The 26,399-nt window shown below is 42.6% G+C and overlaps 1 protein-coding gene across 3 annotated transcripts in view; it reads right to left on the reverse strand.

Moving 5' to 3' along the window:
• The window catches only part of DRAM1 (DNA damage regulated autophagy modulator 1), a 45,457-nt gene that overhangs the window by 2,951 nt on the left and 16,107 nt on the right, over positions 1 to 26,399 (reverse strand). For all 3 annotated transcript variants that reach the window (XM_039472505.2, XM_074402333.1, XM_074402334.1), the window contains 5 exons: positions 22,616 to 22,683; positions 18,266 to 18,408; positions 11,368 to 11,545; positions 6,858 to 6,916; positions 520 to 612 (listed from right to left, as the gene is read on the reverse strand). In XM_039472505.2, coding sequence (XP_039328439.1) covers positions 520 to 612; positions 6,858 to 6,916; positions 11,368 to 11,545; positions 18,266 to 18,408; positions 22,616 to 22,683 — 541 coding nt within the window. The remainder of the gene's footprint in view (positions 1 to 519; positions 613 to 6,857; positions 6,917 to 11,367; positions 11,546 to 18,265; positions 18,409 to 22,615; positions 22,684 to 26,399) is intronic.

The following is a 26,399-nucleotide window of genomic DNA, read 5'->3' on the forward strand; positions in this document are numbered from 1 at the left end:
GTTCAAGACCAGCCTGGCCAACATAGTAAAACCCTGTCTCTACTAAAAACAAAAAGTTAGCCAGGTGTGGTGGCAGGTGCCTGTAATCCCAGTTACTTGGCAGGCTGAGGCAGGAGAAGCACTTGAACCCGGGAGGTGGAGGTTGCAGTGAGCCAAGACCCCACTATTGTACTCCATCCTGGGCAACAAAGCAAGACTCCATCTCAAAAAAGAAGGAAAGGAAGGGAAGGGAAGCAGAGGGGAGGCGAGAAAAGGAAAAGGAACGAAAGGAATCGGGATATGACTATTAACATCAAACAGCAGAGGACAAAAGAAAATCTCATTGTGGGGAGAGCTGTTAAAGGTGCCTCCTGTTGGAGAGAAGCTAATGAATGAAGTTGCACAATCTTTACATATTTCTGTCAAACACATTAAGAATAAAAAGAAAGTGCTCTTTTTAAAAATGCAAAATGTCTTCAGTGAATTTTTACTAATCCTAATTGTCAGCAATTTAAAACATTTGAATTGATAAACACCTACCTGGAAATCTTGGATGAACGTTAGGAAGTAGAAAATAAAACCAAAGGCCACTGTCCATTCACAGATCGCACTCACTACATGATATATGTAATCCTAATGGCAATAATAAAGAAACAGAATTTAGCCTCAAAAGATTCACTTTAATGTACATACTGAAATAACTCCAAAGAGATTCGACCAAAGGAAAAAGCTGTCCAGTGAGCATAAGTCAGAACTTTGAGGATATACAGTAATCACAACCACATTACTAAGTGTCAGGGCACCTGCCCACTGAGAATGCAAAGGCAGGTATTCCAAAGTTCTTTCTGGCTTCCACAAACTCTTGTTTTAAGATTGAGTTTGTCACTTCAAAAGGTAGACTAAGGACTACCAAATGGCTGAGACTGGGAAGCAAATTTGGCCTCAACAGAAGAAAGAACTTTCCATACAAGGCATGACTTGGTTTCCCTTTGCTGGGAATCCCTAACTGTAAGGGCACGCTTAGCAAGCATTCTCGCCCCCATCTTTAAAAAAAGAAAAAAGGAAAAAAAAAAAAACGCCTGGCACAGTGGCTTATACCTGTAATCCTAGCACTTTGGGAGGCCGAGGTGGGTGGATCACTTGAGGTCAGGAGTTCAAGACCAGCCTGGCCATCATGGTGAAACCCCATCTTTAAAAAAGAAAAAAGAAAACAAGCGCTCTCGCAGCTGTTCCAAAGAATGCATGTTACCATCTAGACAACCTGGCTGACTAGCCCCCTAGGTTTTGTGTTTTCCCTGTTTATATAGAAATGTTCATTCAGAAAATAGTTCTGCTTAACCTCCTAAATACAGCTACCAAGAAGATGCTAATAATGAACATCCACATGTTAACTGTGTATCTTCATGGAGGCAAGAATGAGAGAATGGAGGCCTGTAATCCCAGCACTTTGTAAGGCCGAGGTGGGTGGATCACTAGGTCAGGAGTTCGAGACCAACCTGACCAACATAGTGAAACCCCTGTCTCCAAAAAAAAAAAACAGAATGAGAGAATGGAGGCCAAGGAGAACAGCTTCAATCAGAAGTTCCAAACTCAGCTGCATATGGAGGCCAGAAAATTAATAATAATAAATAAAATTAATGGTTGTGAAAAGACAGAGAAATTAGGGGGCCCACACCTCATCAAATCCATGGGAAAATAGTACACTAGTGTTGCTTTCAGAGAGGTTTAAAAAAAAAAAAGCAGCCGGGCGCGGTGGCTCAAGCCTGTAATCCCAGCACTTTGGGAGGCCGAGGCGGGTGGATCACAAGGTCGAGAGATCAAGACCAACCTGGTCAACATGGTGAAACCCCATCTCTACTAAAAATACAAAAAATTAGCTGGGCATGGTGGCACATGCCTATAATCCCAGCTACTCAGGAGGCTGAGGCAGGAGAATTGCCTGAACCCAGGAGGCAGAGGTTGTGGTGAGCCGAGAACGCGCCATTGCACTCCAGCCTGGGTAACAAGAGTGAAACTCCATCTCAAAAAAAAAAAAAAAAAAAAAACTCTGTGTGTGTGTGTGTGTGTGTGTGTGGTCCGTCTGTCTGTGTGTCTGTGTATGTGTGTGATATCTCCTGATTTTTCAGTGCTAGAAACTAATTTTAAAACTCTGTTGCCAGGTACAGTGGCTCACACCTGTAATGTTAGCACTTTGGAAGGCTGAGGCAGGAGGATCACTTGAGCCCAGGAGTTGGAGACCAGCCTGTGCAACATAACAAGACAAGAAAGAATTAGCTGGGCACGGTGGCCTGCACCTGCACCCCAGCTACTTGGGAAGCTGAAGTGGGACGATCACTTGAGCCCAAAGGGTAGACATTGCAGTGAACCATGATCGTGTCACTCTACTCCAGCCTGGGTGACAGAGCAAGACTCTGTCTCAAAAATAACAGTAATAATAAAATAAAAATAAATAAAACTCTAAGTCAAAAATGCACGTCTGCATTCTGACGTTAGCTGACATGCAAATGAGGCCTGGGACTGTCGGTGTGCCCGTGTGATTTCCTGCTTCACTTTCTGCTCTGCTGCAGGCTACAAGGGTGAAGAAATGTGCTGGATCACAGGGCAGTTCTTCTTTTCTTCTTCTTCTTTTTTTTTTTGGTTTTTTTTTTTTTGTTTTTGAGGCAGAGTCTTGCTCTGTCACCAGGCTGGAGTGCAATGGCATGACCTCGGCTCACTGCAACCTCTGCCTCCCAGGTTCAAACGATTCTCCTGCCTCAGCCTCCTGAGTAGCTGGGATTACAGGCGCCCAACGACACCTGGCTAATTTTTGTATTTTTAGTAGGGTTTTGCCATGTTGGTCAGGCTGCACAGGGCAATTCTATGGTGACAGCTGTTTTCTTTGATCCTGTGTCCATCCAGGCAGATCTACTGGAGGCACCCCAGGCCCGCAGACCACCACTCTTCACTCTGCCTGTTATGGTCACCTCCACCCACTGTCCTCATACTGGGTCACACTGAGAAGAACCTGACCAGCTTCCATTAGGAGGTAGAGAACAGAGGCTCCCTCCTGTTGGCACCAGCACCAGGGGACCTGCCCTAACCCATATCATCCCTGAACAAAGAAGATGGCTTCTAAAAACAGAGGCAGAACTTTGGGGGGAATTTCTAAAGCGTATTAATGAAAGTACATTGAACCAAGAGTCTGAATGCAAGCAAAGCCCTAATATCTTCGCTATGTGGAACGGGACAGTGACATTAAAATTCTCATCCTCCCTACCAAGTAAGTCACTGCATATAAATGTGCTGCGAAAGCTGTCAAGCACTAACACAGCAGTTTGGGGCAGTACCTAAATGATTATTCAGTGAATCAATGTAAAGGGATTTTTTTTTACATCCTTCGATATCAGGAACAGAAGGAAATACAAGAATGGCACAGTTATTTATGGGTTGAATAGAAAACCATGGACTTTTCACATTTTTAAGGTAGAAAGTGGAATATAGCAGATTTTTGACTGCCTGGGAGCATACTTCGATGAGCCCTACCCAGCAGCGGGTTTGTGGTAGAAGGTCTCCCCCAAGTGGCTGAAAAGTAAAGTACACCTGAGCTACTCCACTCTGCGGTCTTGCTTTCGGAAAGAGGTTCTCACCAATGGAAAGAGGAACTGAACCCTCTTTACAGGATGGGGCTTGTTCCTCACACGTTAGGGGAAAGCCTAGGACTAGACTAATTTGACCATTTTAATGTTTCATTTTAAAGAAGACTTTTTTTTCTTTTTTTTTTTGAGACGGAGTCTCCCTCTTGTTGCCCAGTCTGGAGAGCAGTGACGTGATCTCGGTTCACTTCAACCTCTGACTCCCAGGTTCAAGCGATTCTCCTGCTTCAGCCTCCCGAGTAGCTGAGATTACAGGTGTGTGCCATCATACCTGTCCTGTTTTTTTGTTTTGTTTTGTTTTGTTTTGTTTTGTTTTTAGTAGAGACAGGGTTTCATCATATTGGCTAGGCTAGTCTTGAACTCCTAACCTCGGCCCCTAAAGTGCTGGGATTACAGGCGTGAGACACCACGCCCGGCCAAGAAGCACTTTTTGAACTCCTGTCTGGATCATTCTCTTCCTCACCATCTTTTGCCTCTCTCTTGTCTCGGCAGGCTTCCATCACCTGCCAGAATTCTGCGTCCTGGGAAATCCTTGCTTTTGACCCCGCGGTCTCCTCTAGCCACCATGGTGTTTCCCCTTTTCCTCTCACTTCCAGTCCAGAACAGGACTCAATAAACATTTGGTTGACAGCTGAGTGAATGAACCATTCCTCTCACTATTTAACTTCTTACCATTGGCTTCTAACCTTGGTGTTTTACTGAAACTACTTTTTGAAAAACATCACTCATTCCCTTATTGCCCAAATTGAGGGACTTCATTCCTAAATGCTGTTCAGCCACATATCCCATGGTTAGCCATTTCCCTTTCCCTTGAAAAATGTCCTTCCTGGCCGGGGGTGGTGGTTCGCACCTGTAATCCCAGCACTTTGGGAGGCTGACGCAGGTGGATCACAAGGTCAGAAGTTTGAGACCAGCCTGGCCAAAATGGTGAAACCTCACCTCTACTAGAAATACAGAAAATTAGCCAGGCATGGTGGCATGTACCCGCAGTCCCAGCTACTCCGGAAGCTGAGGCAGGAGAATCACTTGAACTCGGGAGGCAGAGGTTGCAGTGAGCTAAGAATGCACCACTACACTCAGCCTGGGTGACAGAATAAGACTCTGTCTCAAAAAAAGAAAAAAAAAGAAAAGAAAAGAAAAATGTCCTTCCTTTAGTCTCTGGGACCATATCTCCTCTCATTCCATCATTAGAATTAATTGCCATTGCTTCTGCATTTCCACATGTGTTGTCTGAAGTCCAGTTCAGCATATTTTTATTCTTCAAAGTATTACATTTAGTCATTGACAACTGGCTGTTGCCCCTCTGAACTGTAAAATCCCTCCGGATCCTCTGTCCCATGACCACCCTTCCCTCTACAATCTCCCAGTCTTGCGTATGGGAGGGCTCAGTCAATGAGGTCTGCCATCCAGCACAAGTCTGGCTCTTCTCTCTGATCCATGTCCCCTTTACTTCTTTTTTGCTGCATGTATTCTTCTGCCTGCTCCTTGGGGAAAAGAATCCCCTTCTGGTGTCTCACTAACTCTTCTTTCCTAAGGCATCCTTGATTCTCCTATAAAGCATCTAGATGAACCGCTACTACACGCATCTAATACGATGAGTGGATCTCAATGCCAAACATTTGGTTCCACGTGTTCTGATGCTTGGTCCAAAAATTACTGGTCTACCCTACTCTCTGACTACTCTGCCCTACCCTCTGATGACTCAGTCCCACCAGAAGTCTAGGCCCACCTCAGCTTCCCAAGTAGCTGGGCCTACAGGCGCATGCCACATGCTGGCTAATTTTTGTAGAGACAGGATCTTACTGTGTTACCCTGACTGGTCTTGATCTCCTGGAGTCAAGCAATCCTCCTGCTTCAGCCTCCCAAAGTGCTGGGATTACAGGCATAAGCCACAGCGCCTCGCCAAGGCCCACGTTTCTAACCATGATATCTACAGAGTCATCAATTCTAACCAAACTCATCCACTTCCACTTACTAAGTTATTTATCCCTGTTAGGGACCTTATTTCTGGTCAAGGGAATAAATTTGTTGGTTTGTCTAAGACAAAATCCTCAAAGTCATCTTTGATTCATCGTGCCACTCCATTCTCGTGTTAGTCATTTGCCAAAACCCATCAGATTTTCCCTATTTGAAATGCAAACTAGTAGAACTGCCTTCTCCTGGCCCTCCTAATGCCAAGCTCTCCAAACCATCCCAGGCATTGCTTCTGCCTAACACTCATCTAATAATACTCTTTCCATTTGCTTAACTGTTCAAAAGTCTTCAAAGTCTTACTCTGGTCATCTCTGTCAAGTATCAGGCTCTATCCTGCCTCTTACAGCCACTACTCCCTTGCACAGTTACCCCTGACTGCAATGATTTCTCACTCTATCCTGCAATGAACTATCCACCACGCTGGAGCTGGTGTTGTCCTCTCTACTTAACATTCCACGCTCCCTTTGGCCACCAAACACCTTCATTCACACTGTCCCTCTACCCCCTTTTGCTAAGCATAGATAGTTGAAATGTTTCAGAAAGAAATTAGAGGGCCAGTTGCGGTGGCTTACGCCTATAATCCCAGCACTTTGGGAGGCCGAGGTGGGGGGATCACTTGAGGCCAGGAGCTGCAGACCAGCCTGGCCAACATGCTAAAAAACCTCAGCTCTACTAAAAATACAAAAAATTAAATTAGACAGGCATAGTGGTGCACTCCTGTGGTCCCAGCTATTCAGGAGGCTGTGGCATGAGAATCGCTTGAACCCAGGATGCAAATGTTGCAGTGAGCTGAGATCATGCCACTTCACTCCAGTCTGGGTGACAGAGCAAGACTCTGTCTAAAAAAAAAAAAAAAAAAAAAATTAGCTGTGCATGGTGGTGGGCGCCTCTAGTCCCAGCTACCTGGGAGGCTGAGGCAGGAGAATCACTTGAGCCTGGGAGGCAGAGGTTGCAGTGAGCCAAGATTGCACCCTGGACTCCAGCCTGGGCAACAGAGCAAGACTCTGTCTCAAAAAAAAAAAAAAAAAAAGAAAAGAAATTAGCAATTTAAAATTTTGAAAATAATTCCAGGAAGCATTTGGAATTACTCTGCTAGCTAATTACTACGTACACACTACCAAATGATTGGACAGTAAATTGATTACATACTATGTTTACTTCACATTTTGTACCTTGTTCTAAAAAACGGCAGTGATCTTCCATAAGCCTAGCCTGGCCACAATCTCATACAACCACATCCAACAGCCACATTCAGAACAACTTAAATGTTACCTTTTCTCTTGGATTCCACTCCAGCTTGGTTATGGAAATTAATGAAGCACAGGCAATCACTTAAAAAGGTTAAGGAAACTATAGCAGAAAACAGTTCCTTTAATGTTAAAACTAGATTATTCTCCTAATGATAAAATCATTATACAGTGTTAAAATATTAATACCAACATTTCTACAGTCAAACCAGTTACATTAGGTTCTTATAACCTCAAATTTTAAATTCAATTATGATAGTTAAATTACAACATGGAAATACCTTTGCAATACTTTTTCAGTTTGTATAGCAAAATTTATTAAAATTTGCAGCTACATTTTGTACAACCTGGCATGTTTCTGGATTTTCCCACTTTAACTTAGCTAAACAGCTAGTTAAAATTTTGAAAACAATTCCACAATTTGGAATTTGGTCAAAATGACTAATGTAGCAGTCCAAGATGGTCTGTTTTGAGTACTTCCCACCCTAAAATACTATTTTCTTTCTTTTTTTTTTTTTTTTTTTGAGATGGTGTCTTGCTCTGTCACCCTGGCTGGAGTGCAATTGTGTGATCTCAGCTCACTGCAACCTCTGCCTCCTGCGTTCAAGAGGTCCTGCCTCAGCCTCCCTAGTAGTTGAGATTACAGGTGCCCACCACCATACTCGGCTAATTTTTTGTACTTTTAGCAGAGACAGGGTTTTGCCATGGTGGTCAGGCTGGTCTTGAACTCCTGACCTCCAGTGATCCACTGCCTCAGCCTCCCAAAGTCCTGGAATTACAGGGGTAAGCCACCATGCCTGATCTAAAAAACTATTTTCAAGGTAACAGCTTTAAAGAAAAATGTAAAATTTCAAAGTGCCAGGGCTCATATACAAAAACAAGGTACAGAAACTCAAACTATTATCTTTAAAAAACAGACGTTTGGCCGGGCGCGGTGGCTCACACCTGTAATACCAGCACTTTGGGAGGCCAAGGCGGGTGGATCACGAGGTCAAGAGATCGAGACCATCCTGGTCAACATGGTGAAACCCCGTCTCTACTAAAAATACAAAAAAAAAAAAAAAAAATTAGCTGGGCATGGTGGCGCGTGCCTGTGATCCCAGATACTCAGGAGGCTGAGGCAGGAGAATTGCCTGAACCCAGGAGGCGGAGGTTGTGGTGAGCTGAGATCGCGCCATTGCACTCCAGCCTGGGTAACAAGAGCAAAACTCCATCTCAAAAAAAAAAAAAAAACAGACGTTTGTTGGGTAATTGGGTATAAGGTGAGCCTTTCCTTCCCGGCCTAAGAGCTGGCAAATCAAAGCCTGTATCAGGCTTCAGGGATGAACGACAAACCCCTACAGTCCAGCCTAATAATGCCAAGGGCTGAGGCTCCTCTCCTCCACGGGCAATACTTTCTGCACAAAGGCAGTGATAACCATTTTGATTGAACTTAGAATGCAAAAGAGAAAGCTAGAGAGAAATAGGATGCTCTAAAAAGTCTACAAAATATTAGAAATTCAAAGTGTTAATTAAGCCAAGCAAAGTTTAGAGCCTCCTCTGAATTCAGTCAGTGACACCTCTCTTAACCAGCACCCCCTGTGAAATTGTGCAGAGTTTAACACTTCTGATTCTCAAAATAAAAGAAGTAGAGAGCACAGAAGACTCTTCGATCATTTAATTACCACGCTTCTGTTTCTAATAGTTTAAAAGCCTCTTAATTCTTTCATTTATTTGTTCCTAGTCCCATCTTCAGTTCACCAGGTACCATTCTGGTCTAGCGGGTGGGAGGAGGGAAAACTTGGTCTCAGCTCTCAGAAACATCACAATTTTGTTGGGCCAGACCCAGGGAATGTACCATGCTAGAGAGAAAAGAACTGGGTACAGCAGTGACTCCAAGGGAAAATTATTAATTCAGAATGGAGTGGGAAAAAGCTTCATTCAGTGAAACTTAATCTAAGTTGTGAAGTTTAGGGAGCTCTCCAGAGCAACACCATCCCACAGAAATATTATGTGTAATTTTAAATTTTCTAATATTCTAATTAATTAATTAATTAATTCACTTATTTATTCTTGAGGCGGAGTCTCGCTCTCTCACCCAGGCTGGAGTGCAGTGGCAGGTGCCTGCCACCATGCCCAGCTAATTTTTCTCTTTTTAGTACAGATGGGGGTTTCACCATGTTGGCCAGGCTGGTCTTGAACTCCTAACCTCAAGTGATCCACCCACCATAGCCTCCCAAATGCTGGAATTACAGGCATAAGCCACCGCCTGGCCTATTCAAAGATGCTTTCAATTCTTTGTAAGGAAATGTAAATAACACACTAACATTTAAGACAGGAGACCTTTTCATATAGATTAATTCATTCAAGTTAATCTGATATAGGGTCATAATCCCTCTCTGTCTGGGGCTGCTTCCCACTGGCATGGCTCCTAATAAGAACTTCCTAGAGGCCAGATGTGGTGGCTCACGCCAGTGATCTCAGCACTTTGGGAGGCCAAGGTGAGTGGATCACTTGAGGTCAGGAGTTTGAGAGCAGCCTGGCCAACATAGAGAAACCCTGTCTCTACTAAAAATACAAAGTTTGCCAGGCGTGGTGGCAGGTGCCTGTAATCCCAGCTACTTGGGAGGCTGAGGCAGGAGAATTGCTTGAACCCAGGAGGTGGAGGCTGCAGTGAGCTGAGATCATGCCATTGCACTCCAGCCTAGGCAACAAAAGCAAAACTTCATCTCAAAAAAAAAAAAAAAAAAAAAAAAAGAAGTTCCTAGAAATGAGAATTATTAGTAAGTGAAACTCTGAGGCCTGAAATGCTTACTTGCTAAAACTCTCTGACTTTGATACCTGGGGATCTGTTTCCAAAGTTGGAAGCAAGGAAAGGTTTCCTGCATCAAGAAACTTTACTTGTAACACTACAACCACTGTTATGAATTTTACAACTAACACAAGATAAAAATGTGAAGGAGATATATTCAAAGAGAAAGTGTGTATTTAATCTATAAACAGAACAAGGAATTTGAGAAGCAACTATCTTAGGAACAAGGGTATATATTTTGGTAGTAAATGTCTCTGTTCTAGGATTCGGCTACTCTGTGCTTAGAAATTTTGTAATTAAAAATGTCCTTCCCTAAGATGGAAGAAAAACTAAAATCATTCTTAGACTTCACAGTTTGTAGTTTCTATTTTAGAAAAGAAACACAAAGCTTAATATTTAGAAGCAAGTGATGTATTTTCACTCAGCCTTGCTCACTTTATACTGTAATTCAACCCAGACTAACAAAATTGCTGCTGATAACATAGTTCCGATTTTCTACAATCTGACATTAGTCATCATTTTTTTAATGACCCTGCAGCTTTCTCTGATATGACTACAGATGGTATTTTGAAAGATCGGAAATTCTTCATCTCTTTAAGACCACAGCTTTTTTTTCCCCCTTTGTTAAATATTTCATTAAAGAAGAGAAAAAGGAAAAGAAATAAAAAGCTTTCATTTCCTCTAAATCGGAATCTACAAGCATTCTAAATTTATATTTTCATTTCTTTTCACATGGCTGAGTTAGAAAATAAAATGGATTTCATTTTGAAAACGAAATTAGTGACTAAAAAGAAAAGGCTAAATGTATTTTAATTTACTCAGTAATAAGTGACCTAGAGCTTTTTAAAAATCTCTTCACATGGACGAGTAAATCAAACTGTCTTGCCACCTACGTGCAGGGAAGGGGAGAGGTGAGCCTTGACGGACTTCATGCGGCTATTCCTTTGAGTACAATATCAATATTTGGTGTCTTTAGCCAAGCACTACAAAGAAAAATAAATATTTTCACATGGTTCATGAAACTGGCCCTGTGAGAAGGAAAGTAAATAGACTGAAGTGCTCTTACCTTTTCCCACCTTCTTTCACACCATTCTTTCCCCCAAAGACACTTTTGATCTAACCAATGCTGAGACATTTTCTTAATGATCTACACTTTTATCCCCATTGTTTTTCTGAAAAATGTGGAAACTTGGTTGTTATCTTTTTTTTTTTTTTTTTTTTGGCTGGGGGGAAGGGAAGTGTCAAGCTTTGCTGAGACACTGTGACAAAGATTCTTTGCTTGGCCGAACTTCAATCAAGCTCCTGACACTTCTAGGTCCGTCTGTGCACTTCCTTGTAAGATCCAGTTTTAGCAAAGAATGCTGGCTAAGTCAGTGTAGCAAAGACCCCTCACCCTGATATCTGATCACCCTTGGTATCTGATTGGGTTCCTCCTCCTCCACACTTCCCAGGTGATGTCTGATCACATGGCCAGTACTCAGCAAGAATCCTGTTAGGTTGGTTTGGCCCGAATTCCCATTATCCTTGAGGTTTCCTTTTAGTACTTTTCCACCCGCTGACCTCATCCTACTCCTTGGCTATAAATTCGCACTTGCCAGTGCTGTATTCAGAACTGAGCCCAATCTCTCTGCCCAAGTGTCAGACCCCATTGCAGTGGTCCCCATAAAGTCTTCCTTCCCTTTCTTTAACAAGTGTCATTGAATGCTTTATTCCTTTAACAAGCCACAAACGTGAAAAAGGATACTGGGGACGACAGCTGCGCAAGAAACAGCAGAGATGGCCATCCGTACGTGGCACGTCGAGAGACTGTTCCACTGGGGACAGGATTTGTAAGATATGACAGACTGTAGGAGCGTGTATATGACACCGCAGACAAAAGCCAAAAGGGCGCCCCCGTCATGAACCACTGGCACAGCTAACTCCTGGAGAAAAAATCACCAATGTGCGTTACTCAGGGTGAGTCTGTCAATGCCAAGCCGCGAGCACTCACTCACTCTAGGCTGCTTTGAGCCATTGGTCATCACAGACGCAGCGCTCCTTGGAAAATGTGGCTGTTCGACCTCCAGAAGAAAAGCCTTCCAGGTGCTAGAATGAATGCTAAAAAGTTGGTTGCTCCACAGCGAACCTGGACTCATGGGATAAGGAAAGGAGGAGGCCTGCCTTAGAGGTGGAAGTGCTGAGGGTGGTGGGCTTCAGAGCCTGGCACGTCTGGGTTAAAAGTCCTGACTTAGACCAGGCGCGGTGGCTCAACCCTGTAATCCCAGCACTTTGGGAGGCCGAGGCGGGTGGATCACGAGGTCAAGAGATCGAGACCATCCCGGTCAACATGGTGAAACCCCGTCTCTACTAAAAATACAAAAAATTAGCTGGGCATGGTGGTGCGTGCCTGTAATCCCAGCTACTCAGGAGGCTGAGGCAGGAGAATTGCCTGAACCCAGGAGGCGGAGGTTGCGGTGAGCCGAGATCGCGCCATTGCACTCCAGCCTGGGTAACAAGAGCGAAACTCCGTCTCAAAAAAAAAAAAAAAAAAAGTCCTGACTCCACCATGAGGCTCTGTGACCTCAGTGCAAAGCCTTGATTTCTGTATCTAAAAATGGGCATAATCATCTCCCTCTTGCATGTTTGCAGTGAAGATTATAGGATACACATATAACATTTTCTGTTTTTTTTTTTTTTTTTTTTTTTAGACAGAGTTTCACTTTTGTTGCCCAGGCTGGAGTGCAGTGACACTGCTCATTGCAACCTTTGCCGCCCAGGTCCAAGAGATTCTCCTGCCTCGGCCTCCAGAGTAGCTAGGATTGCAGGCACGTGCCACCATCCCAGCTAATTTTTATATTGTTAGTAGAGAACTCTTGACCACAGGTGATCTGCTGGTCTTGGCCTCCCAAAGCGCTGGGATTACAGGCACAAGCCACTGCGCCAGGCCCATATAAAAAAATTTTATAAAAGTATATGACTCAAAAAATGTAATAATGGGATCATATATTTATAATTTGAATAATTTTGAGCTATCAAAATGTCTTTGTAATTTTCACAACCTACTCATTGTTTGAGAATGTATCTACTAAACTGAAAACATTCATTCCGTATCTACTACATATACATCAGCAACAGTATAATTGTAAGCCCAACTTTGCAAAATTCATAATAATTGAGGGGTGGAATTTTCTAATAACACGCAGCATATAAATGTGCAGATTTTATGTGTGTTGACAAAATCATTTTTCAGCTTGCAAACTGGAACTGCAATACTACATTTTTCACTTAAGCAATTTCTTTACATCTACGTTGTTGCTTTCTAAAATGAATGTGAATCCCATCTTTTATGACTTCAACTTGCCTTTTTCATTACAGAAATTTTCATTTGATGTCATCAATAAACTTTGGTATGATATGATTGAAAAAATAATAATAAAGTACATGACTCATTCCATGATGGTGCCAAGGGTGGTCTGGGGTTTTTAGGCTCCCTGCTCCCTGATAATCCCTACTCGTTCATCCCAAGGCACCCCAAATGAACACATCATCTAAGTAAAACCACTGCAAAAGGACTTTCTTCTTTTTCTTTTCTTTGTTTTTTGGGGTTTTTTTGAGACAGAGTCTCACTCTGTTGCCCAGGTGGGAGTGCAGTGGCGTGATCATAGCTCACTGCAGCCTTGAACTCCTAGGCTCAAGGGATCCTTTCACCTTAGCCTCTCAAGTAGCTGGGACTACAGGCACATGCTACCATGCCCAGTTTTGGCTAATTTTTTTTTTCAAAGGCACCTTCTAAACAAGTTCCCTGTCCCCCACCATCCTGTAACCAGCCATTTCAACTAGAAGGCAGCCCCTTATGCCAGTCTAGGAAAAAGTTGGAGCAGATCCTGTATACACTCAGAATACCCAGCCAGGCACCTCACCTTCAGCTCCTTTCTCTTTTTGTTGTTTTTTTGGTTTGTTTTGTTTTTGTTTGAGACAGACTCTCACTCTGTTGCCCAGGCTGGAGTGCAATGGCAAGATCTTGGCTTGTTGCAACCTCCATCTCCTGGTCCAAGCAATTCTTTTGCCCCAGCCTCCAGAATACCTGGGATTATAGGCATGCACCACCATGCTCAGATAATTTTTCTTAGAGATAAGGTTTCTCCATGTTGGCCAGGCTGGTCTCGAACTTCTGACCTCAGGTGATCTACCCACCTCAGCCTTCCAAAGTGCTGGGATTATAGGCATGAGCCTCCGTGCCTGGCCTCAGCTCCTTCAAGTGTGCACTGGGCACCATCCTTCCAGTAGAAGGACATTTAGATGGAACCACTGGGTCTCGGCTTAAACTTGAAAATGCAAGCTTTGCAAAGGGCAAGTTAAAGAGTCGTGCAGGAGAGCCTAGTTCTGGCCACAGCACCCTTTGGCCCCAGCTCACCATGAACACGCTCTTCCCCCAGCTTTCCTCTGACCTAGGCCACCTTGGCTCCCCCAGCACCACAGTGTTTGCCATCCAAACAGTTCAGCCTCAACCTGGAGCACAAATGAACCGATATTAAATTTTCGTTCTCCACATAAGAAAGGAAGATGCAGAAAAAAGACCTTTTAACTTATTTCTAAGGAAATATATTTCCAAGTATCAAACCTAGCAATAGGGGAGAAATTCATTACATGATTTCTGTGACATTCAAATATGACCACATGGACACTCTGCAACACATCGTTTAGTTTCTGTATACCTAAGATACCTAGCATGGGCCGGGTGCTGTGGTTCAAGCCTGTAATCCCAGCACTTTGGGAGACCGAGGCTGGAGGACTGCTTGAGCTCAGGAGTTTGAGAGCAGCTTGGGCAACACAGCAAGTACTCATCTCCACTAAAATTTTAAAAATCATGGCCGGGTGCGGTAGCTAATGCTTGTAATCCCAGCACTTTCAGAGGCCAACGCAGGTGGATTACGAGGTCAGGAGTTCGAGACCAGTCTGGGCAACATGGTGAAACCTCATCTCTACTAAAAATACAAAAATTAGCCAGACATGGTGGCATGTGCCTGTAATCCCAGCTACCTGGGAGGCTAAGGCAGGAGAATTGCTAGAACCTGGGAGGTGGAGACTGCAGTGAGCTCAGATCGTGCCACTGCTCTCCAGTCTGGGTAACAGAGCGAGACACCCACCGTCTCAAATAAATAAATAAATCAGCTGGGCATGATGGTGCGTGCCTGTAGTCCCAGCTACTTGGGAGGCTGAGGTGGGAGAATCACTTGAGTTCGGGAGACCAAGTCTGCAGTGAGCTATGATAGCACCACTGTACTTTAGCCTGGGCAACACAGTGAGAGATCCTCACTCAAAAAATAAAATTAAAATAAATTAAAGACTGGGCACAGTGGCTTATGCCTGTTATCTTATCACTTTGGGAGGCCAAGGCAGCTATATCACTTGAGCTCAGGAGTTCAAGACCAACCTGGGCAACATGGCAAGACAGTCTCTACTAAAAATATATAAATTAGCTGGCTGTGGTGGCATGCACCTGTAGTTTCAGCTACTCAGGAGGCTGAGGTGAGAGGATTGCTTGAGCCCACAAGGCAGAGATGAAGTAAGCCATGATTGCACTCCAGCCTGGGCAACAGATCAAGAGGCTTTCTCAAAAAATGAAGATAAAAATACAAATACAAATAAATAAATAAGATTCCTAGCATGGCCATATAGATTCAAGTAAGTTATACATGCAAAATAAAATAGGACAGGGCATGGTGGCTTGTGTTTGTAATTCCAACACTTTGGGAGGCAGAGATGGGAGGATCACATGAGGCCAGGAGTTTAAGACCAGCCTCAGAAAGATAGCAAGACCCCATCTTTACAAAAGTAAAAATAAAAATTAGCTGGGTGTGGTAGTGCACCTGTAGTCTCAGCTACTCAAGAGACTGAGACAGAAGGAGTTCAAGGTTGAGCCTAAGAGTTCAAGGTTACAGTGAGCCATGATTGTGCTGTCGCACTCCAACCTAGGTAACAGATCGAGACTGTTTATCAGCCAATCAATCAATCAATCAGTCAATCAAAAAAGCAGGGAAATGATTTTTACATCAGACATGAATTTTTGATAAAGTTAAAACCTGGCACTCTTTTTGGACTGCTTTTTAGAAACTCTTGTTAATTTAAAAGGTAGTAACAACAAAAAAGAATATGTGAATACTGATAAGGTTAAACCTCAGAAATTTTCTTTTCTCAAAAGGAAACTTTAAAAAGTTTTATTTTTAACTGACAAATAATAATTGTTTATAGGCCAGGGACAATGGCTCATGCCTCCCAACACTTCCGGAGGCTGGGGGGGTGGGCGGAGGGGCAGATCACCTGAGGTCAGGAGTTCAAGACATGCCTGGACAACAGGGCAAAATGCTGTCTCTACTAAAAAATACAGAAATTAGCCAGGCATGTTAGCGGGCACCTATAATCCCAGCTACTCAGGAGGCTGAGGCAGGAGAATCTCTTGAACCCAGGGAGGAGGTTGCAGTAAGCTGAGATCGCACCACTACACTCTAGCCTAGGGGACAGAGCAAGACTCTGTCTCTACAAAAAAAAGAAAAACCACCAGAGTCAGTCATACCCTCTCTTGCCCTCACATCTCAAAATCTTCTTGAGTTAACAACTCAAGTTGGTTTGCTCCTGGCAAGACAAAGATGAATTACAGCACACTGAACAAGGAAGTGGTAAAGATACAGTTATCAGAACAATGACAAGTCAAACACTTTGCTCCTTGGTAAGTTAAGATTCTATTTCTAGTTTGTGTGAAGATTTAATCACGTCATTGAAGACTTAAGGAGAACCAAAAGTTGAAATTATTTAAGCATCTACGTTTTCTTCTTAAAGTCTGCCCTTTAACGGTTTAAAAACTGACATCCGGCTGGGCGCGGTGGCTCAAGCCTGGCCAGGCGGGATGGCTGAGGCGGGTGGATCACGAGGTCAAGAGATTGAGACCATGCTGTTCAACAAGGTGAAACCCCGTCTCTACTAAAAATACAAAAAATTAGCTGGGCATGGTGGCGCGTGCCTGTAATCCCAACTACTCAGGAGGCTTAGACAGGAGAATTGCCTGAACCCAGGAAGCCGAGGTTGCCGTGAGCCGAGATCACGCCATTGCACTCCAGCCTGGGTAACAAGAGCGTCTCAAAAAAAAAAAAAAAAAAAAAAAAAAACCTGACATCCGTATGTCTTATGATGTTGTTATTCAGAGGATAAAATGATATATCTATACTAGCCCCCATTAAACCATAACCACACTGCACTAGACAAATTATATCATTCCAGGTCTTCCTTTTTGTAGTGTGTGTGTGTGTGTGTGTGTGTGTGTGCTTCCTGATGGTAGAACTGTGCATTGTGTACTTGATTTTTTTTGGTCACAGGTATTTCCCCATTTTGGCATTGAAGATATCGCTCACAGGCTCTAGGAAGATGACTTCCATTCAAGGCCACCTCTGGGCCAGGCGTGGTGGCTCACTTTGGGAGGCTGAGGTGGGCAGATCACGAGGTCAGGAGATCAAGAACAGTCTGGCCAACAGGGCAAAACCCCATCTCTACTAAAAAAATACAAAAATTAGCCAGGTGTGGTGGCAGGCGCCTGTAATCTCAGCTACTCGGGAGGTTGAGGCAGGAGAATCGCTTGAACCTGGGAGGTGGAGGTTGCAGGGAGCCAAGACTGTGCCATTGCACTGCAGCCTGGGTGACAAGAGCAAGTCGCCATTTCAAAAAACAAAAACCCACCTTTGCCATGCATTACTTATCTCATCTTGGGCAAGTATTAACCTCTCTGGGCCTCCGTTTCGCCATGGATAAATAGGGAAAATAATAGTGCATATCTTACAAGGCTTTTACTATAATTGTATGAATTAAAATATGGGATATTTTCATAAGCATGTGTCACAGGAAAATTTCAATAAATGTTTGTTGTTATGAAAAACAAAATGCATACTGTCGTAAAAGATAAGGACATGTCACCAAGAGCCTCCTCTTTGAACACCAGAAGTTTAAATGGAAGAATTGGTAAACATATGCAAATATTTTCACACTCTTAACAAAATCATCACAGTAGCTGAGGTAGCCTCCCCAATACATCAAACCACATCGACGAGAACAGGGGGCAATGCAAAGCCCAAGGCCTCCTCTGAATCACACATAACTCTCTCATAATTATGCACATGTACACCCCATTTCTCCCAAGTACAGAATTGACTTTCAAATTTTGTTTATTTTGAGATGGAGTCTTGCTCTGTTGCCCAGGCTGGAGTGCAAATGGCACAATCTCAGCTCACTGCAACCTCCTGTGTTCAAGCAATTCTCCTGCCTCAGCCTCCTGAGTAGCTGGGATTACAGGTGCGTGCCACTGTGCTCAGCTAATGTTGTATTCTTAGCAGAGACCAGGTTTCACCATGTTGGCCTGACTGGTCTTGAACTCCTGACCTCAGGATCCGCCTACCTTGGCTTTCCAAAGTGCTGGGATTATAGGTGTGAGCCACTGGCCTGGCCCTGACTTTTAAATGTTAAAAGTTTGTTTTTAAAAAGTGGACTAACCCACTTATTGTAAACTCATCAAGCATTTAATTGCTATAATAGCATAGTGTGCCTCTTGCATTCCTGCTACTCTCCTCAGACACATGCATTCCACTGCTCCTCATAACTGAAAAAGCTCCAGCTTATACCTGAAAATTGGCGACGATGCCCATTCCAATACATCCCACCAATCCAAGAACTAAAGACACCAAGTTAAAAACAGGAGTGCTGAAATAGTAGGTTTGATTCTGCTTCTCTACTATTTTATATCGTGTATACATCGTGGCTGCACCTGAAAAAGAAGAGCACTTTGATGAATGTTCGTAATTTGATTTCTTTAGAATGAAAAACAGAAGCACTCCTTATCACGTGTACTGATTGCAAGTCTCCCCACTTTCCCACCCCTGTCCCTCCTGACTCCAACTTACTTTCTCCCCAGCATAGACACACACACACACACACACACACACACACACACACACACACACACACATCTTGGCTGCTGTCCTTTCCATGTAGATGCTATTATACTGCATGCATTATTCAGTGACTTGCTTTTTCTGCTTAACAATGTAGCGTAGAGATCTTTTCATGTAACTACAAACAGATCTACTTCATTGTTTTCAGGGGTCTCATGATGGTCTACGGTAGGAGACACTGTATTTATTTCATCATTCTCTTAAAAATGAATTTCTACATTGTTTCCACATTTTTCCTGCTACAAACAACATTCAATGAATATCCTCTTATATAAATCTTTGGGCACACATTCAGGTGTTTCTGAAAGACACCTAGAAGCAATATTACTGGGTCAAAAGAACATGCACAATTAAAACGCTTAGAAACACCTCCAAATTGCTCCAAAGACAGTTAACAATTTAGACTCCCACTGGCAGAATTTGAGAGCAATGTTGTATGCCCTTGCCTTTTTAATTACTTTCAATCTAATAAATGAAAGATGCAACCTGTTGGTTTAATTTGCATTTCCCTGATGATTAGTGAGATTTAGCAATTTTCAGTATATCTACTGGTCATTTGCATTTCTTCTTCTGAGAAATGCATGTTTATAATTTTCTTTTTATTTTTCTCTTGGGCTTGTCGATTTCTAATTTGTAGTTACTTTTTACACACTATGTCCATTAGTCTATTGTCTGCTATAAATATTGCACATTTTCTTCTGCTCTGCTATTTGTCTTTTAACAATGTTTCTTGTATTTTCCATCATTTAGAAGTTTTAATTTTTTATGTACTCATATCAGTCCATGCTTCTGGGTTTTGTGTAAGTTTCTATTCCAAGGTTTAAAAATAGTCTCCTGTAATTTAATTATCACATAGTTTTGCTTTTCATGTTTATTAAACTGCAATTGGTTCTTGTGTATGATTTGAGGAAGATAATAAAGGTGTTTTTTTCCAAACAGCTAGCCAATTAACCAAATACCATTTGTTGTAATTTTGCAATAAAATGTAGCTTCCATGAGAGCAGAGGTCTTGTCTGTTTTGTTTGCTGTTGTGACCTCAACACTAAGCATAAACAGGCACAAAGCCTACCATATAGTACGTACTTAGTAAATGTTGAATAAATGAATAGTTATTATAATTTTGTATATGTATTCCCTTTAACTCAGCAAATTTATAGAAAAACACAAATATGCAGATATATTTTTAAAATGTTCACTTCAACATTGTAACTACAAAATACCAGAAATAGCCTAAATGTTGAACAATAGGGGACTAATTAAATAAATCATAATACATCCTTGCAAAGGATATCATGCATGCATGGAAAGTATAAAGTAGATGTGTATACACTGACAAGTATGGTGGCCATAGTATATGCCTGAATTTTTAAAAAGCAATCTAAAAACGAACAGCTTATCATAAGCATTTTTTTTTTCTTTTGGCGGCAGGTTCTCGCTCTGTTACCTGGGTGGGAGTGTAGTGGCACAATCATGGCTTGCTGCAGCCTTGACCTCCTGGGCTCAGGCAATCCTTTCACCTTACCCTCCAAGCAGTTGGGACTATAGGCACACATCACCACACCCAACTAATTTCTTCCTTCTTTCTTTTCTTTCTTTCTCTTTCTCTCTGTCTTTTTAATTTTTTGTAAAGATGGGATCTCACTGCATTGAGACTATAGGCACACATTGGGACTACTTGGGACTATAGGCACATATCACCACACCCAGCTAATTTATTTCTTCTTTCTTCTTTCTTTCTCTTTCTCTCTCTTTTTAATTTTTTGTAAAGATGGGATCTCACTACTTTCTTTCTCTTTCTTTCTCTCTTTCTGTCTCTCTTTCTCTTTCTTTGTAATTTTTTGTCAAGATGGGGTCTCACTACATTGCCCAGGCTGGTCTTGAACTCTTGGGCTCAATAGATCCTCCTGTTTCAGCCTCCCAAAATGCTAGAATTACAGGCATGAGCCACTGCACCTAGCTCACACAGACTATTTTAAATGAATATATTTATGTCACTTTCTGCTTTATTCAGAAGCAAATGCCATATTTATCACTTGCTGTGATATAATAATCTCTCTGTTTTCCAAGTCTGGATTCTTGGCAAGCATGGCATAAGAGGGCACTAGGGGCCGGGCGCGGTGGCTCAAGCCTGTAATCCCAGCACTTTGGGAGGCCGAGGCGGGTGGATCACGAGGTCGAAAGATCGAGACCATCCTGGTCAACATGGTGAAACCCCGACTCTACTAAAAATACAAAAAAACTAGCTGGGCGTGGTGGTGCATGCCTGTAATCCCAGCTACTTAGGAGGCTGAGGCAGGAGAATTGCCTGAGCCCAGGAGGCGGAGTTTGCGGTGAGCCGAGATCGCGCCATTGCACTCCAGCCTGGGTAACAAGAGCGAAACTCTGTCTCAAAAAAAAAAAAAAAAAAAAAAAAAAAAAAAAAAAAAAAAAGAGGGCACTAGGATCGACAGACTCCATATTGCTACTTCCCCTTGCTCACCTCCAAAAGGAGGACTACAAATGGGTGATGCGGTGAAACTTTCCCGCTACCAAGTAGGACAAACAAATTCTAAAGATGCCAAGTCACTAAGCAGGGTCAGCATCACTGTCCCTTCCCACACTGTACCACTAGAGAGGAACAGAAAGTGCTAGTTACACGATAGGCCCTTGGCAAACACATGATTGTTCCATGGGGGTAGATTACAGCAGGACTAAGAGAAAAAGCCCTGCATCTAACATCTATATACTTGGATCACCTTATAAAAGACTGAGCCTGCCAGGTGCGGTGGCTCAAGCCTGTAATCCCAGCACTTTGGGAGGCTGAGGGGGGTGGATCACGAGGTCAAGATATCGAGACCATCCCGGTCAACATGGTGAAACCCCGTCTCTATTAAAAATACAAAACATTAGCTGGGCGTGGTGGCGCGTGCCTGCAATCCCAGCTACTCAGGAGGCTGAGGCAGGAGAATTGCCTGAACCCAGAAGGCAGAAGTTGCGGTGAGCTGAGATCGCGCCATTGCACCCCAGCCTGGGTAACAAGAGCGAAACTCCGTCTCAAAAAAAAAAAAAAAAAATGACTGAGCCTTACATTAATTGTGCAATAGTTGTAATTACTGTGTATTACATTCATTGGCTCATGATGAGGTTGTATCCTATCAACTGCATCTCAGGTACATCTGAGGAATTGAAAAGAAAAATCATACTATTTCTTGCTTCACCTTTCCCCTTTCTCTAACAGGTGAGATAACGCCTTTGTCAATGGTTCTCAAACTTAGTGAGAATCCAAGTCCCCTAGAGTGCTTGTTTACAATGCATATTCATGAACCCACACTCCCAAAGGTTCTGGTTGAGTAGTGTGGCGTCCAGTTGCCTTCAGACTACACTTTGAGAAACTTAGCTTACGCATTGGTGTCTTTGGTTTACGTAAATGTCTTGAATATAAATCAACATTTTTAAAAACCAAATTGCACTTAAAATCCATTCCAGAAGTTTGGTATTTAAAACCACCTACAGCAAATCCTGTCACAAATTACTAAATAAAGTATAGTTCTCTAATAAAGCCATAATTTTGGATATCCTTTCACTTCGGTTTCTCAAAATAGCACAAAAATCTAGCTGCAAAGGTTGTGTTTTTTAAAAATTTTACACAAGGCCGTGTGCAGTGGCTCACACCTATAATTTCAGCACTTTGAGAGGCCAAAGCAGGTGGATTACTTAAACGTAGGAGTTTAAGGCCAGCCTGGCAACATGGCAAAACCCCATCTCTATAAAAAACACAAAAAAATTAGCTAGGCATGGTGGTGTATGCCTGTAGTACCAGCTATTCTGGGGGTGGGAGGATTGCCTGAGCCCGAGAGGTCTAGGCTGTGGTGAGCTGTGATCACACCACTGCACTCCAGACTGAACAACAGAGACCTTGTCTCAGAAAAAATAAATAAAATAAAATAAAATAAAAATTATACACAAACTAAAAATAACACATCTGACTTCACTTGGAATTGTGATCTTTTCAATTATTTATAATAATTATTGTGTACTTACCAAGAAATGCAGAGAAGTTTATCATAAATCCAAAAATACCACTCTCTGGAGGTGTTGTTCCTGTATCACTGGCAAAGAGAAGAAATATCCAAATTATTGAGATAAATTCAGTCTAGATCTCTGAGAAGACATGTAATTGGCAAGTTTTATATCGAGTTTCTTTTAGGTGTTCAGCCACTTTGAATTACAAAGATTTGGCCTGATTTTGTTCTAAAGTATTTTCATTTTGGCTCTAAAAAATCTAAAATTTATTTTTATCCCATGACAGATGCCATAGCAAAAAGTCAGAAAATGTTTAAATTGAATGATGTTGCCATTTCTCAAATGATCAAATCCACTAACCTTGATATGCGTTCATTCTCAGTGGTAAATTGTGACTACCTTGAAAAAAAAAACTGACCTAAAATCATGTTTGAAGCCAGGAGTGGTGGCTCACACCTGTAATTCCAGCACTTTGGGAGGCCGAGGTGGGAGGATCACCTGAGGTCAGGAGTTCGAGACCAGCTTGGCCAACATGGTAAAACCCCACTTCTACTAAAAAAAATACAAAAATTAGCCAGGCATGGTGGCAGGTGCCTGTAGTCCCAGCTACTCCAGAGGCTGAGATAGGAAAATAGCTTGAACTTGGGAAGCGGAGGTTATAGTGAGCTGAGATGGCACCACTACATTCCAGCCTGGGCAACAAAGAGAGGCTTCGTCTCAAAATAAAATAAAATCATGTTTGAAAATTCTAATATTCGGATGTTATATAAACACATCACCTTATTTTCTAATAACTGAGATTTTATTATCTGCTGAAAATATTATGATAAAAAGCTGAGGAATATTACTGATCTCTAGGAGTACTTTATGGAAATAATAAGGTATCTAGGGTATATTAATTGTGGTAAATTATCTTAACAAAAATGTTTCTGTAAAACATTTTTCAGGTATATTCTTTCAATTAATTAGATGAGCTGGAAAATACTGTTTGACATGTTCTTTTTTTTTAATTGCTATTTTTTTATTTTTTTAGAGACAGGGTTTTGCTGTTACCCAGGCTGGTTTTGAAGTCCTGAGCTCAAGGAATCCTCTTGCCTCAACCTCCCAAAGTACTGGTGTGAGCCACCACGTCTGGCCAACATGTTCTATTTTCTATTAGTGCCGAGTTTTAACTTGTTTTTCATTTTCAGGCTGCTCACATAGCAACTTTCCCACTTTAAAACTGATGGCGAAAGAGCTGCTGACATGAAACAATGTGTACCCATTTTGAGTGTTTCTACATCTGTAAACAGCTCTGAAATTTAAGTAATGAAAAACTGATTACGTTGACAATGATGCACTTCTAAGTGTTTGAAGAATTCCACAAGGAGCCTGTGTATGCAGAAAGCAGGAACTTTTTAAGTTTTGTGAATACTTCATAATTAAACTGGAGTATAAAGAAGTTAATAGAGCCAGGCGTGGTGGCTTACGCCTGTAATCCCAGCACTTTGGGAGGCCAAGGCAGGGGGATCACTTGAGGCCAGAAGTTCGAGACCAGCCTGACCAACATAGTGAAACCCTGTCTCTATTAAAAAATATAAAAATTAGTTGAGCATGGTGGCAGGCACCTGCAATCCCAGCTACTCAGGAGGCTGAGGCAGGAGAATCGCGTGAACCCAGGATATGGAAGTTGCAGTGAGCCAAGATCGTACCATTACACTGGCCTGGGCAACAGACCCAGACTTCATCTCAAAAAAAAAAAGAAAGAAAGAAAGAAAAGAAGAAGTTAATAGCCTCCCTTACAACGAATGCCTTTATTCCAAATTAATTCAATCTCAACATCACTGATACTTGCAAGAACCTGAAGGGTTTAGAATTCAGGCTGGGTATAGTGGCTCACACCTATAATTCCAGCACTTTGTGAGGCTGAGGCAGGAAGATAACCTGAGCTCAGGAGTTCAAGACCAGCCTGGCCAACATGGTGAAACCCTGTTTCTACTAAAAATACAAAAACTAGCTGGGCATGGTAGTTGGTGCTTGTAATCCCAGCTACTCAGGAGGCTGAGGCAGGAGAATCACTTGAACCCAGGAGGCGAAGTTTGCAGTGAGCTGAGATCACACCACTGTACTCCAGCCTGGGTGACACAGTAAGACTCAGTCTCAAAAAAAAAAAAAAAAAAAAGAACCTGAAGGGTTTAGAATTTAGCACTTTTCCCATGGTAACCATTTTTCACGCTAAAGGAATACTGAAGGGGAAGATGCCCTTTAGAGCACAATGCTGAATGGGCATGGAGGCAGGAATGGGAACTAGGAATGGGGAAAAAAGCAAGGGCAGCTCATTACCCTGGGCAGCACTTTTGCCAGATAATTAACTCTGCCAGGGAAATCAGGCCTTCCTGCCTTGGCCTCAGGTTATTAAAAAAAAAAAAAAAAAAAAAAAAAAAAAAAAAAAAAGCAGGCACCAGGTGACTCATCCTAGAGTTCTTGTTACACAGGTCTGAGAATAACTCTCAACCTCAGACAGCCACATCCCAGGCATGGGAGCAAACACAGAGGAGGTGCGCTTGAAAGAAGGTTCTTTGCCTGTTTGAGGAGAAAGGGAAGGCAATGAAAGCATGAGGAGGGTATTTAGAAAGATAGGAAGGTAGAGGATGAAGGTGCTCTAGATACTCTGACAGAAGAGGAGACCAGACCTGGGATCCTGTCTACTGATGGCAAGTTGAGACTATGTCAAAGGCCCAGGTGTAGAGTCCACATGACATCAAATAGGTGATCAGAAAACTCAGAATTCCAGGGTGGTGTTTCATTCTTGCTTATCTGTACATTTAAAATCATATGGGTGGAGGCCAGGCATGGTAGCTCATACCCATAATCGCAGCACTTTGGGAGGCTGAGGAGGGTGGATCACTTGAGTTCAGGAGTTCAAAACCAGCCTAGGCAACATGGTGAAACCCTGTCTCTACAAAAAAATACAAAAATTGGCTGGGTGCAGTGGCCCATGCCTATAATCCCAGCGCTTTGGGAGGCCAAGGCGGGTAGATCACTTGAGGTTAGCAGTTCAAGACCAGCCTGGCCAACATGGTGAAACTGCATCTCTACTAAAATACCAAAATTAGCCAGGCATGGTGGTGCATGCCTGCAATCCCAGCTACTCGGAAGCCTGAGGCAGGAGAATCGCTTGAACCCGGGAGACAGAGGTTGCAGTGAGCCAAGATGGCGCCACTGCACTCCAGCCTCGGGGACAAGACACTCCAGACTCGGTCTCAAGAAATAAATAAATAACACAAAAATTAGCCAGGCATGGTGGCACGTACCTGTAGTCCCAGCTACTCCGGAGGCTAAGGTGGGAAGATCACTTGAGCCCAGTAGGTGGAGGTTGCAGTGAGCCGAGCTCATGCCACTACCCTCCAGCCTAGGTGACAGAGTGAGACCCTGTCTCAAAAATAAATAAATAAATAAACGATTTTTTTTTGAAGACCATACAGGTGAAGGGAAGCTCAGAATACTTGATACTAAAATTAAAATAAATTAATAAAACCATACAGGTGGAACCAAAAGCACTTGACAAATAGCCATTCCATATGTATTGTTGAATGAATGACTATCAATACTAGCCAAAAAAAAAAAAAAACTGACCTAATAAATTCTGCTTACTGAGCATTGACTGTACCCACCAGGCACCATACATCATTTCATTTCATCTTCACAACCCCAAGGAGGGTGTATATCAACTCCACTTTACAAAGTAGGAAGCTGGGTATTAGAGAGGCTATATAACTTGTTCAAGAGCTGCACAGAGGATTCCGTATCCCAGTCCAAATGT

This window comes from Saimiri boliviensis, chromosome 7, assembly GCF_048565385.1.
Source record: "Saimiri boliviensis isolate mSaiBol1 chromosome 7, mSaiBol1.pri, whole genome shotgun sequence".
NCBI lineage: Eukaryota > Metazoa > Chordata > Mammalia > Primates > Cebidae > Saimiri > Saimiri boliviensis.